Below are 12,567 nucleotides of genomic sequence, written 5' to 3' on the forward strand. Positions count from 1 at the left end.
GCTTCCTCCTCCTGCTTCCTTTTGGGTCTGTCACTTTCAAACAAAACACAACGCACCAAATTTTTTACCTCTTGGAAAATCATGTCGTGCTCTCACATTCCATTATTTCACAGCTATGTCATTGCTAAAAGGACGAGAAGTGAAATGGTCTTTTTGTAAAACTTTTGAAGAACTTCCTTTCTAAAAACATGCATAGCAAATATTAAGAGTTGCCAAGAATTCAGTAACTGTGTGAGTTGTTTCTAAAATAAGTGACCCACACCAGCACTCAATTCATAGATAACCAGTGAACTGCAGTAACTTCCATGTAACAGGCTTCTAAGATAATGAGTGGAGCGGCAGCCGTTATCTCCATTAAACCAGAAACACAGCTGCACTTAAAACTTTACTTGAGCATATCTATGCATATTCCTACAGTTTGGAAGGAAATATTGTATTTTTCCCCCACTATATTATTTGACACATATAGTTACTCGTTACTTTACAAATTAAGATTTTACATTTTAAAAAAAAATCATCTAGTTGGAGTCCAATGACACATTTAACATGTTGACGAGCTGTTTTTACATCCACCAAAGAGACGTTCCTACTCTAGGTCTTGATATCTTATGCATATTAAGAGCCACTGTACTGGAGTCAGATTCATTATGTATTCAACATATTTGGAAAATAAAGCTGATTTTAATTCCGATCTTTTCTCTTGGATTAATCTTCTGACAATTTGGTTCAGTTTGAAATGACCAGACAACATAACTACAACAGTTAAAAGCTGCTTATACGTTAATACAGCAGTTGAAATAATCTAATGATGTCATAAATAAACGTACATCAATCATAGGAGGTAATTTGCTGTAAAACCTTTTAGAAACTTGCAGTGCGTATGATTTTGAATGCATGGATAATGGTTCTGTGGGTAAATATTTACATAAAGGATCTGAGTACTTCTTCCAGCATCATAATGTACTCACATGCGTCTTACCTGCTCCTTCTGCATGTTTATCTAAGGAACTGGTTATTGACACAACAGGTAGGAGACTAAAAGACAGGTTGGCAGAGGTGTTGTTTCACCATTTCTTTTTAGGACTTTTATGGTAAAATAGCACAATGTAATGTATTGTTCAGCTGCACATGGCAGTTTTTAATCAGTATTCAGAAGTGATTCAAATATCTACCTTTAATTTCTAGATTTGTCTTAGCAGCTGCGAAGCATTTCTATATGGATTTTCAAAAATGAAGGTTAGAAATTATATTCATGTGACTGATGGCATCTTGTGGGTTATTTGAAAGAAGAGGCTACTTTAGAGCTTTTATAAATACAAGCAAACACTGATAAAGTGACATAAGTTCTTTCCTGCTTTTCCTACCCTCAGTAGCTTTGGAGACAGCTTGTCTTTAGGCATCATTTTACTTTCTGACTACAAGTATTTGACACATCACCTACCTTACAAGACCCTTGCGTTGTCCTCTTAAGCCGCTCCTGGTCTGTAACTACTGCTGGATGCGCTGCAGTTCCCAGACAGGAGGTGAGGGCGGACCCAGGATGTTTAGATGGGGAGGACCTGACATGTTGACTACTCTCTGCTGTAATAGTCAACTGTGTCCAGCAGGTGTCCCCTGTTTCCACCAAGCGGTACCAAAAGGGTGTGAACATCCCCACAGCCAGGCAAAGCACGGCCAGGGTACCCATCTGTACTTTTCAAGGCCTTGAAATGGTAGACAAATCAACAAGTCCTACTGTGACCCTGATGTGACTCCAGGACTTTCAGGGACATGTTACAGAGGGTTGAAAATCCAGCCTGGGACATTCTGGTGACCGGCTTGTAAAATGATAAACTCAATGTGGAATATTATTAAGATAGTTTGTATCTAATCCATGAATCTTTTGTTTTGTTTGTTTGCTGGCAAATAGTTTTAAAAAGTGAGAACTTGAGGTATATGCTATAAAAGTGGATAAACTATTTTTCGCAACCCCATTATGGTGGATTGTGTACTTCACCTGTTCTCACAGATTATAGCCCTTCAAGGGTGATTTTACCTTAGGTGGTGAGAGATGCACTGCCAAAAAGTGACAGTAAGATCCTAAGGTTTTAAAACCCAGTGCACTAGATATGATGGCAAAGTATTTGTAGCTGCTTTATACAGTATTTAAATTCCACAATTACTTTTTGCCTCAGGAGTCACTTGGAAGTTGTGTTGTAATGTGTGTAACACTGTCAACTGCCTCTTGACCTGGCAGCACAAGTGTAAAGATAAATAATTTATCAAGTGTTCATGAGGTTTAACACAGAACCAAGCAGTGTCTCTAGATTCATATAAACTTCAGTCATTAAATTCATCTAGACAAAAATATACATCTGTTTGTGGAAGCTGCTTTTTATTTGTAAAAGAAAGAAAAGACTTCAGTCATTGTCTGCTACACGTTCTAATTACATAAAGAAACAGTCTGCGGAAACAAACGCAGAGAATATCCTGAATCAAACTTAGGTAGAGTTAAAACTGATTGAATTGCTTTCATATTTCATACATCTTTCGCTTTTGCAATCAAAGAACAGTCAGTCTGTATATACACGGAGCACTGATCAACAGCGCTCCTCCTCTCTACCCTGGTCCTCTGGATCTTTTATACAATTAATTTACATCCAATCTGTGACCCTTTTCCCGTTAGTGCAGTGACTAGCTAACCGGCAAGTTGACACACTCTGTCCTCTCACCCCCACCCCCCCAACCTCAGCCCCACAGAGGAACTGTAGTGTGGAAAGATGTGTGCAACATGAAGACAACTCTTTCACATTCAGAGTAAAGGCAGCCTTGAATACGGTCAGTGAGTCAATGGCATGCCAAGCTTAAAGCAAATGGAGCCCACCACCCGGTGCGACGCTTCAGATCAGTGGAGGAAGTGTTGCTCAACTAGACAGGAAACTGATCCATTGCAAAAAACTCTAGGCACAGAATCGACTATATACTGTTAGCTGACTCATACCCCTGCACTTGAAGTACAATGGAGGTTGTGAAATATTTCATCTAGTAACAAATTTTCTTAACACAAAAGTCAGAATATTTAGTGCTCTATCATTCCGCTTAATAGGTGTAATTTATATAGTAGCTATTTTTAACTCTACCTGTCGATGATAGTCTGAGATCCTTGTTTAATGTTGAAGCACTCCCACGGGTGTTCGATGTACTGTAGGTTTTACATTATTTCCTCCCCCAGTCTTAAACTGATATTCATAAATAAATACAAACACACATAGAATGTCTACTGTAAACACGGTAAAAAAGACAAGAACTAAACAGGTGTAAACGTCATTAGCATCACTACTCAGTGACAGTTAAGGAACTGTAGGGAACGGGTGACTGATAATAGGATCAAGAAAGGGAAGGGCCGCTCTCCTCCTCCTCCTTCCACCCCCTCCCCACTGAACATCAAGCCTTACATCCAACCACAGTGTTTCCAAATACATAACATCAAAGTTTCTCAGCACCCAAGACTATCGTTACAGGTTACGCTGCAGAAAGAATAAGGAATCCTCTTAAGGGTGGGGGGGGTTAGACAGCAGCATCACTTGATGTCTCAGACAAGGTACAGAATAATGGGCGTGAGCTATCTCCAAACATCATTTGGACATTGTTACCATGGTTTCTGACAGTCGTTGCACCATTGTGTTCTTGACATGTCTATATCTGGGGCTGTGTGAATGCTTCTCTGACGTGTTAGCAACAAGGACAAAGCTTTGCTGCTAAGTGCTTCATCTTCTGAGAGACGCTTTCCTTCAAATTACATGAACTGCATCTGTAAGAAGCGAACAGAAAATGTTAGCTGAACGCTGCCATGTGAAGAAGCTGCTAAGTCAACTGACTGTTCACCAAATTCTTTCCACAGAACAGCAACAGTGTCCAGGCAGTTGTCACAGTTCAGGTGGTTTTTGGGAGGTAAAAACTGATTTGGAATAATTTGGTCTGTGTAGAGGTATTCAAACTGTACGAGATGCATAAAGGAAGACACGTAAGGCAAAGACTTGTGACATGATGTGGAAGGAGCAGGTGCATGCAAGCCTTCTAAAAACAACAAAACAGAAATTATAGGCCATTTGGCTGTCGCTGCCTTGCAGCAGCAGTGACTGTCGTGATTTGTGTCAAACATCAAGAGTCATAACTCAGCCAAATCTGAACACACAGACATGAAACTTATTTTTGGATTCAGTGTGACCTATACTTTCAGAAGAAGTCCCTAGTTCTCCTATAAAACAGCCAAAACCCGCTTAGAAATAAAAGACAAAAGGACGCTCCTTATAGCTCCAGAACGTATTTAAGAATCATCAGGTTTTTAAGTAACATGAGCATTAATGTTACATAGTCAAACACACTGGTTAGCTCTCATCCTAAGCACCGCTGCTCTGGTAAAGTAAAAACATTAGCTTAGCTAACTAGCTAACAGTTTTCATTGCAGCCAGTATAATCTGTAGTTACAAAGAAGACTTTTTCATCATATTTTGTTTAAAAATTGGTGTGGATTTTGATGGGAAAATCTGTCACTATTATCCCTGTAAACTGCAGACAGAGATTAACGAACAGTAAGTTAAATTTAGCGATGCGGCAAGGTTCAGAGAAATCAGGCCTGAGCAATGTGTGATGGCAGTGGAAGAACGAAGGGTCAGAACGATGGTGACTACGAAAAAGCAGCAGTAAATCCATCACACCAAGCAACAAAGGCCTAGATGATACAGAATAAATGAGAAAAAACATGCAGCATGGAGAAGACAGTATGAAAATATGTAAAAAACAAAAAGTGTATTCACAGTGGACATACAATGCATGCAGGTGCATGCTGTACCTAAAGAGATGCTCTACAAGAAATCCTTGAGAGAGAGGTGTGCAAACGGGTCCTGTCCAGGGGCTCGGAGAGGACTCTGGCTCGAAGGGCTAGAGGCTGCTGAGGGCTATTTCAGGAAGAAATACAGCAAGTAGAAGGACCACAGGAGAAGTCAGAACAGAAACTGAAGGAGGGATGAGATTAGTTTGGAGAAGCTGTGATGTATGAAAGAAGGGTTAATAGAAAGGAGTTGTTGGGGAAAAAACTGGGAGTCAGTATGAGGAAGATGATTTACAGTTTTGACCCTTTCAGCTCAAGAGAGCGAAGGGTTCTTTGTTCAAACGGTCATCATCGACAGCAGTATTCACACCGACCAGACAGCTTACAGTGGCTGATTAGGGCACACATCACAGCACAGTGGATACACCTATTTACTCAACCTGCTAACTGCACAGACAGACAGGTAACCGACTTCATTGTGCATCCGCTTGGCGCAGCAGTCAGACAGGCACCCACCTGAGCACTAGACACAGAGCCAAAGGGGTTGGGTGGCCTCATCACAGGCTGGGTGTACATCATGGTGGGTGGATTCATCATCCCCATAGAGCCCATCTGTGGAGGCTGCAGAGATCAGTGAAGCCAGCTTTAGTAAAAACACTAGTTCAGTCACTGGCTTTACATGATTTTGGACTTAAGTCAATATGGCATTATGAATTTGCACCATACGGTATGAACACAATATAAACTAAATTTAAATCTGTATAAAAGATAGTTCTTTTTAGAGTTTGATAAAAAAAAATTCCCTGTTCAAGGCCCACTTACTAGCTTCCTTCTGTGCTTTTAACTGTATCACATGGTCTCCATCGGTGAACTGAGTTTAAAAATCATCAGCTAGTGAGTTTGCATTTTAACAGATCTGTATCCATGATAACTGAACACACTTGACCCAATGATGGAGAAAATAAGGAGAAAGGACGAAAAAGCTGGTTAAGTGGACCTTGGCTGGGGACTGCTTTGTCAAACTAGAATAGTAATAATACATATTATGTAATATACTGTAGGACTCCATCCACAAATGACCAAAACCACGTGCCATGCAGTAAACGTGGGGCCTCTGGGCCACTGCCCACTTTGCCTGGATGGTCACCCACCCAGATGTGAATTGTTTCAACAACAGTCAGTGATATCTGACTGCCATAATAATACTGACCATGCCATATCCCATCATGCCTGTGGGTGTGGTAGCAGGGAAGGCCATGACTGAAGATGGCTTGAGAGAGATAGAAAGCATTAAAAATTTATAAGACCACAAAACAATAACAGATATACAAAACACAGCACAGCATCACAACTACCACAGTTATCTGGCAGTAAAATAAGAGAGATAAAGCAGAAGCAAATATAATGAGCACTACAATGAAAGGTCCGTGTCTATCACCATGGAGACAGGGTTCCAGGTCGTGGTTGGCGCCACTTTGGGCTGCCAGTTGGTGCCGCCGGTCATCCGCTTCTCCCCCGGCTGGCTCCAGTGGATGTCACTGCAGATTAAGACGGTTAATATTAGCTCTAGTGTCTAACTGCCCTGACAGCACACGGCTGCTGCCGTTTCTGTTCCGCTAACCCACACACAGAGATGATCCACCACTTACTTTTTCATCGTGCCGTTTCCAATTCCGAGGTCTAAAAGAAAATTTCAGTTGTAGGTGTTAAATGTTATTTTGTGTCTTTGTGGACAGGTGCTTTAGTTAGTGCATGTGAAAGAAAAGCGGCATACTCACTGCCGACAAGGTTGGCCAGGGATGAGTCAAGGTCATCAGACACAAGCTTCTCTGGCTGCTGACAGGATGGCTGGTTGGAGCCGGCAAGAGTTGGTTTCAGGATGCCCCCAGTGATATCTGACAAGACATGCACAGGACTCACTTCTACCAGTGAAGCTGCAACGATTAGTGGACTGACAGCATCACATCAGTTTGAACCAACTATTTCGATAACATCTTAATTGTTTGTCATTTTTCAAACAAATGCCAAAGATTTGCTCCAGCTTCTCAAATGTGAGGATGTGCTGCTCTTCTTTGTCATGTAGGAAACCAGACTGAATATTTGTGGCTTTTAGCCTGTTGCTTAGACAACACAAAAAATGTCACATTAACTGTACAATAATAAATGTGATCACCAGCCATTTTTAGAGGTCAAACATTCATTGACACCCTTTACTTTGATCTGTTATCTGAAGCGTTCAATCACCGACTGATTTATGACAAAGGGGCACGTCAGTTCATAAGACTTCTGCAAAGGATGCACTTTTGTCTCCACCCTCATGGCTCCTCTAGGCAGCCTCCTCAATCCTCACTCGTCTGAGTAGGGACAAGAGCTTTGAGATGTCCTTCAAGATGGTGGACTGGAATGACTTCTGGGTCGAGTGAGAAGCGAGGAACGGTCAGATAAGGGAATTAGGCTTTACCCAGGGAAACTGATGTCACTTCCTCCAGAATCTACTCCTGAGTTTTGGGATCTAATGCTTATCTATATGGATCACATGTATTATTGTACCTAAGGATCAAGAATTAACTGGTCTTATATTCCTTGCTCAAGGCTTATTTTTTTAGTTGTTAGTGAGGTGACAAATCAAATACAGTTTGCCTTGTCCCAGGTTTTTAATTTTCTAAAAATGAGTGACTATTCTAAAAGGGGACTGCCACAATAATAACAGTTTATATCAATCCATTACAATAATTGTTCCAATAACTGTTGAATAGTTCCCACTGAATAGCAAATAGTATTTTAGCTTGAAATGCCCATCCCTAATGTGTAACAGTGAAATCCTCACCATCAGAGTTGAGGCTAGCTTTGGTTCCAAAAACTGATTCAAAGTCCACTTGGAGTCCCACTGCTGACTGCTGTGGAGGTGCCTGTGGCGTCGAGTATCCTTCATAAGAGAGGAGAAAGGAAACACTGCAGTTACAGAGCCCCAACATGTGAAACTACTCTGAAGACTTCATCTTTAGACTTTGGTTTCTGTACTGGCCCATGTATAGTTGTGGCAAAAAATACTGGCCCCCCTGCATTTCTGTCAGATAACTCACCACTTCTCTCAGAAAGTTGTTGCAAACACAAATTTTTTTGATATTCTCATGTTTATTTCTTTTGTTTGCATTGGAACAACACAAAAAGCAGAGGAAAAAAGCCAAATCTGATCCATTCCACACAGAACTCCAAAAATGGACTGGACAGAATTATTGACACCATCACTTTAATATTTGGTAGCACATCCTCTGAACCTCCACCATGTTTGACACAAGAACAGTCAGATCTCTGGAGATGGACTTGTAGCCTTAAGAATGTCCATGCTTTTCCACTATTGTGGTTCTCAAACCCTCCTCATCGTCTTTGTCTTCTTCTCTCTATGCTCAGTGTGGTCCACATGGCACAAAGATTGAGTCAACTTTTCTCTATTTTAAGTGGTTCCCAGTGTGATTTCCATGTCACCAGCACCTGTTGGTTGCTACAGGTGAGTTTCATTACAAACTAAATGAGCATCACCTGCTTGAAATACAACTATTTCTGATGATTTTGAAAAGTGTCATTAATTCTGTCCAGTCAATTTTTGGAGTTCTGTGTGGAATGGATCTAACAGAAATGCAGGGGTGGGGCAATATTTTTGATATATCAGCTACTGGGTACTTGAACAGCAAACTGAATACCACAAACTTCTCTACAGAAAGGAAGACTAGCATTGATCTACTGCTAAATGTGCTTCAGTACTCTACCTCTGAATAGGCCTGCTACAGTAGAGGGCTCAGTGGGGAAAGGAGCCTGGTGTGAGAGGTGCTGGGCAATGGAAACTGGACCACAGAAGGAATCTGACACGCCACAGGAAGCAGGAAGGTGAAGAAGAGAAGGAGGAAGAAAGAGCAAAAGGAAACAGCATTTCAAGGCCAGGCCAGAGAGACAGGTGGGAAGAGACGGCAATACAGGCAGGAAGAAGACAGCTAACATGTAGAAGACTTCCAAAACTGGTGTTGTAAGTAAAATCTATGCGTTGTAGAAGGATAGATTAGTGTAAAACAGCAGTGTAGCAACCCAGAGGGGGGGATTAAAGGAGTAATTTGACGTTTTGGGAAATGTATTTTTCTTGCCCAGAGTTAGGTGATGTCATCATGTCCAGGTCCTTTTCTTCCACTGACACTCTGACTCCACCCTATCCACCTGATCCAGGCCCTCCCACCTGCCTGTTCACCAAGTCCAGAGTATCAATTACAACTACTCTCACCTGTGTTTCATTATGAGGCTTTGATATTTATAACCCTTGCAGGGGCGATTCAGTTGTGTCATTACCATTGTGCCAGCCTGTGTCAGGCAACTCAGATCAGTTATCTACACCGGTTTTTTAAGTTAATCTGCTGTTTCACCCTTCAGGGTTGTTTTTCCTTTTCTCATATATTAAACCTCGCCTCAAGCATCTGCATCCTGCTCTCTGTCTCCTGGATTGTATTACAGATGAGATGACTGTTAACACTGTCGTGTCTGTAGCAACTTGTTAGCTCAGCACAAAGACTGGGAAAACATGGCTCTGGTCTAATGAAATAAAATCAGCTTTTTAGGCCCTTTAAAGCTCACTTCTTAGTATATTGTTTTATTTGTTATAATATGGCAACGGCACATTGCTTTACACAGTAGAGAGCTTAAGTCCTGACATCACATCTGCACTAGCCTCTGTGCTACTAGCTTACTAGCCCAATCTCGTTCAGCATTGCTTAAACTTAAAAATGAAGCCTCAACCTGTGCTTTACTTTCCATATTCTAAGACAAATCATCATCCCTTGCAGTATTAGCTTTTATAAATTGAAACCTTTGTGATTTTAACAAAGTTGGTGAGCACGGAAATACCTACAGCACACGTGACAATTTACAACCCACTACTACTACTACTACTACTACTACTACTACTACTACTACTACTACTACTACATTGTAATAATTCTTTCTCCTGGGAAATGCAAAGCATTACATTGTGGGATTATCTGAAGAAAGTAGTGTGCATGCCATGGACACTACATTGTTTAATTCTTTTGTGAAATTTGTGTAGGGCGTTGTGCAACATATAGCAACCAGATACTGATATTGGACAGAGATTATTTTATCTATATAACTTTGTGGAGTCACAACTGGTTGGCTGCCAACTGCTCCTGGCCAAGAAATAGTATGGCACACAACTTCACATAAAACAGTGGCATTCATTTTTGCTATCTGGGTTTTTATGGATTAAACAAATGAGGTACAGTGTATTAATAATAGACAGGTGTTCATTAGCTTTTGGACAGAGCCGGGCTAGCTGTTTTTGATCTTTGCTAAGCTAACGAGCTATAGCTTTATATTAGATGTACAGACAGAGTGGTATCACTGATCTCATCAAACTCTTGGCAAGAGAGTGAATAAGCATATTTCCCTAAAATGCCAAACCTTTCCTTTCCTTTTCTTAATATCGGTTTATGTCAACATTTCTACCATAAATATCAAAATAAGAGCCCTGGGGGTATTTTATAGATTACTATGTTTGCCAGGGCTCAGGAAACATAGTCTGAGATGGTGAGCCATCGTAATACCTGAGACGGAGTGTTCTATCCACACTGTGCGTTTGTAATTGGTTGAAAGGGCTGAGTTTGTGTCAGTAAAGGGATTGTAACGATCTGGAATATCAAAAATAGTGTTGGTAAAAGAAGAACAAGTTTCAACCTAAACCTCTATGGCATGTTTATGTTACAATACAACAATAAACTGTTCATTAAAAAGAGGATGAAAGGTAACTGCACAGTAAATGGGGGTATGGCCAATATAGTGGGATGTGGAGGGTCCCCTTTAATACAAAGGAGGCCAAAAAAAAAAAATCACTTAAGTCTGGTATGAACTGCATTGAGCTCTGCTTTACATAGACTAAAGAAGCTATTTTAGACATTTGCACAAACAGATAATCGAACTACAGCAGCACTTTAAACATGCAGGCTAGTCATGCTTATAGGTGACTACAGAAAAATGAACAAAGGGTGACAAGACTTCTGAAGGAAAAACAAAATGAGCCGTTACCACCAAACATTTCATGACCAGATGTCCTAGAGGAAAAGCTAACACCGTCTGAAGACACAACAGGTAAGTGAGTAGCATCGACAACGAGTTTTGAGAGGAAAGGGTTAAGGTTTGGCATGGAATCATCTCCAGCTTCAGCAGAGGTGAAAGGATCTAGGCAGGCAGAGGAAAGAGACAGAGAAAAGAAGACGACAGAAGAGAGTGGAGAGGAAGAGGTGGGCATCAGAATCAGACAACCACAAGAGAAGAAGAGCATGCAGAAACAAGTCAAGAAAACACAGATGCTGGTTGGAGGTATTAAAGGGGCAGCTTGTTACCTGCCCACGCTGTTGCCACTGGAAGCCCTGTCGAGCCTGACTGCATGGATGGTGGGAAAGTTGACTGCAGGTCAAAAAAGTCACTCTCCATCTTCACTGCACTGCAGTAATGAAGAATTGAGCAAACCAATGGCAGATTATTTGACAGTGAAAATAACCACTCTGCAGCTCTACAACACAAACAAGGTCTTACAAGCTCATACCTGCTGCCAAATGTTGTTCAAACACACACAGTGCATTTCATTTTAGAATCAAAAAATGAGATCATCAAATGATTATTTTAGCAGAGATGCACTGATTGCAATTTTCTTGGCTGATTCCGATGTCCAGTGTTGGGCAAGTCCTCCTGATTCTTTTTCCAAGAACCGTAATCGACAGCACACACAGACATTTTTTTTTTTAAACTTTTCTAACTGTAATAAAAATATAACTTATTAAAGTTTTACATTTCCATCTTTCTCTCACATTTTCTTTACAAACCTCCAACTAAAAATTAGGTGCAATATTTGTACTTCTCCAAATATAAACAGGTGCAACAGGTTACAGATCATGTCTGCTACTGCTGAGCACACAGTTCTTTGTGAAGTGTGTGTAGTTTGTATCTGCTGTGTTTTACCAAATGTTGGATACACTCTACATATACAGTGGGTACGGAAAGTATTCAGATCCCCTTAAATTTTTCACTCTTTGTTATATTGCAGCCATATGCTAAAATCATTTAAGTTCATTTTTTTCCTCTTTAATGTACACACAGCACCCCATATTGACAGAAAAACACAGAATTTTTGACATTTTTGCAGATTTATTAAAAAAGAAAAACTGAAATATCACATTGTCATAAGTATTCAGACCCTTTGCTGTGACACTCATATATTTAACTTAGGTGCTGTCCATTTCCTCTGATCATCCCTGAGATGGTTCTACACCTTCATTTGAGTCCAGCTGTGTTTGATTATACTGATTGGACGTGATTAGGAAAGCCACACACCTGTCTATATAAGACCCTACAGCTCACAGTGCATGTCAGAGCAAATGAGAATCATGAGGTCAAAGGAACTGCCTGAAGAGCTCAGACAGAATTGTGGCAAGGCACAGATCTGGCCAAGGTTACAAAAAAAATTTCTGCTGCACTTAAGGTTCCCAAGAGCACAGTGGCCTCCATAATCCTTAAATGGAAGACGTTTGGGACGACCAGAACCCTTCCTAGAGCTGGCCGTCCGGCCAAACTGAGCTATCAGGGGAGAAGAGCCTTGGTGAGAGAGGTACAGAAGAACCCAAAGATGACTGTGGCTGAGCTCCAGAGATGCAGTCGGGAGATGGGAGAAAGTTGTAGAAAGTCAACCATCACTGCAGCCCCCC

General features: G+C 40.9%; 1 protein-coding gene across 8 annotated transcripts in view; it reads right to left on the reverse strand.

Moving 5' to 3' along the window:
• Positions 1-2,370: 2,370 nt before the first annotated feature.
• picalmb (phosphatidylinositol binding clathrin assembly protein b) overlaps positions 2,371-12,567 on the reverse strand; it is a 24,184-nt gene continuing 13,987 nt past the window's right edge. For 2 of the 8 annotated variants that reach the window (XM_020622421.1, XM_020622420.1), the window contains 12 exons: positions 11,209-11,309; positions 10,892-11,044; positions 10,414-10,497; positions 8,578-8,670; positions 7,638-7,736; positions 6,589-6,705; positions 6,460-6,490; positions 6,249-6,348; positions 6,021-6,080; positions 5,327-5,431; positions 4,832-4,937; positions 2,371-3,790 (listed from right to left, as the gene is read on the reverse strand). In XM_020622421.1, the coding sequence (XP_020478077.1) occupies positions 4,845-4,937; positions 5,327-5,431; positions 6,021-6,080; positions 6,249-6,348; positions 6,460-6,490; positions 6,589-6,705; positions 7,638-7,736; positions 8,578-8,670; positions 10,414-10,497; positions 10,892-11,044; positions 11,209-11,309 (1,036 nt within the window). In that variant the 3' untranslated portion in view covers positions 2,371-3,790; positions 4,832-4,844. The remainder of the gene's footprint in view (positions 3,791-4,831; positions 4,938-5,326; positions 5,432-6,020; positions 6,081-6,248; positions 6,349-6,459; positions 6,491-6,588; positions 6,706-7,637; positions 7,737-8,577; positions 8,671-10,413; positions 10,498-10,891; positions 11,045-11,208; positions 11,310-12,567) is intronic. The other 6 variants (XM_020622427.1, XM_020622426.1, XM_020622425.1 and 3 more) reach the window with 5 other exon arrangements.

Source organism: Monopterus albus, unplaced genomic scaffold, assembly GCF_001952655.1.
Source record: "Monopterus albus unplaced genomic scaffold, M_albus_1.0 scaffold280.1, whole genome shotgun sequence".
Lineage (NCBI taxonomy): Eukaryota > Metazoa > Chordata > Actinopteri > Synbranchiformes > Synbranchidae > Monopterus > Monopterus albus.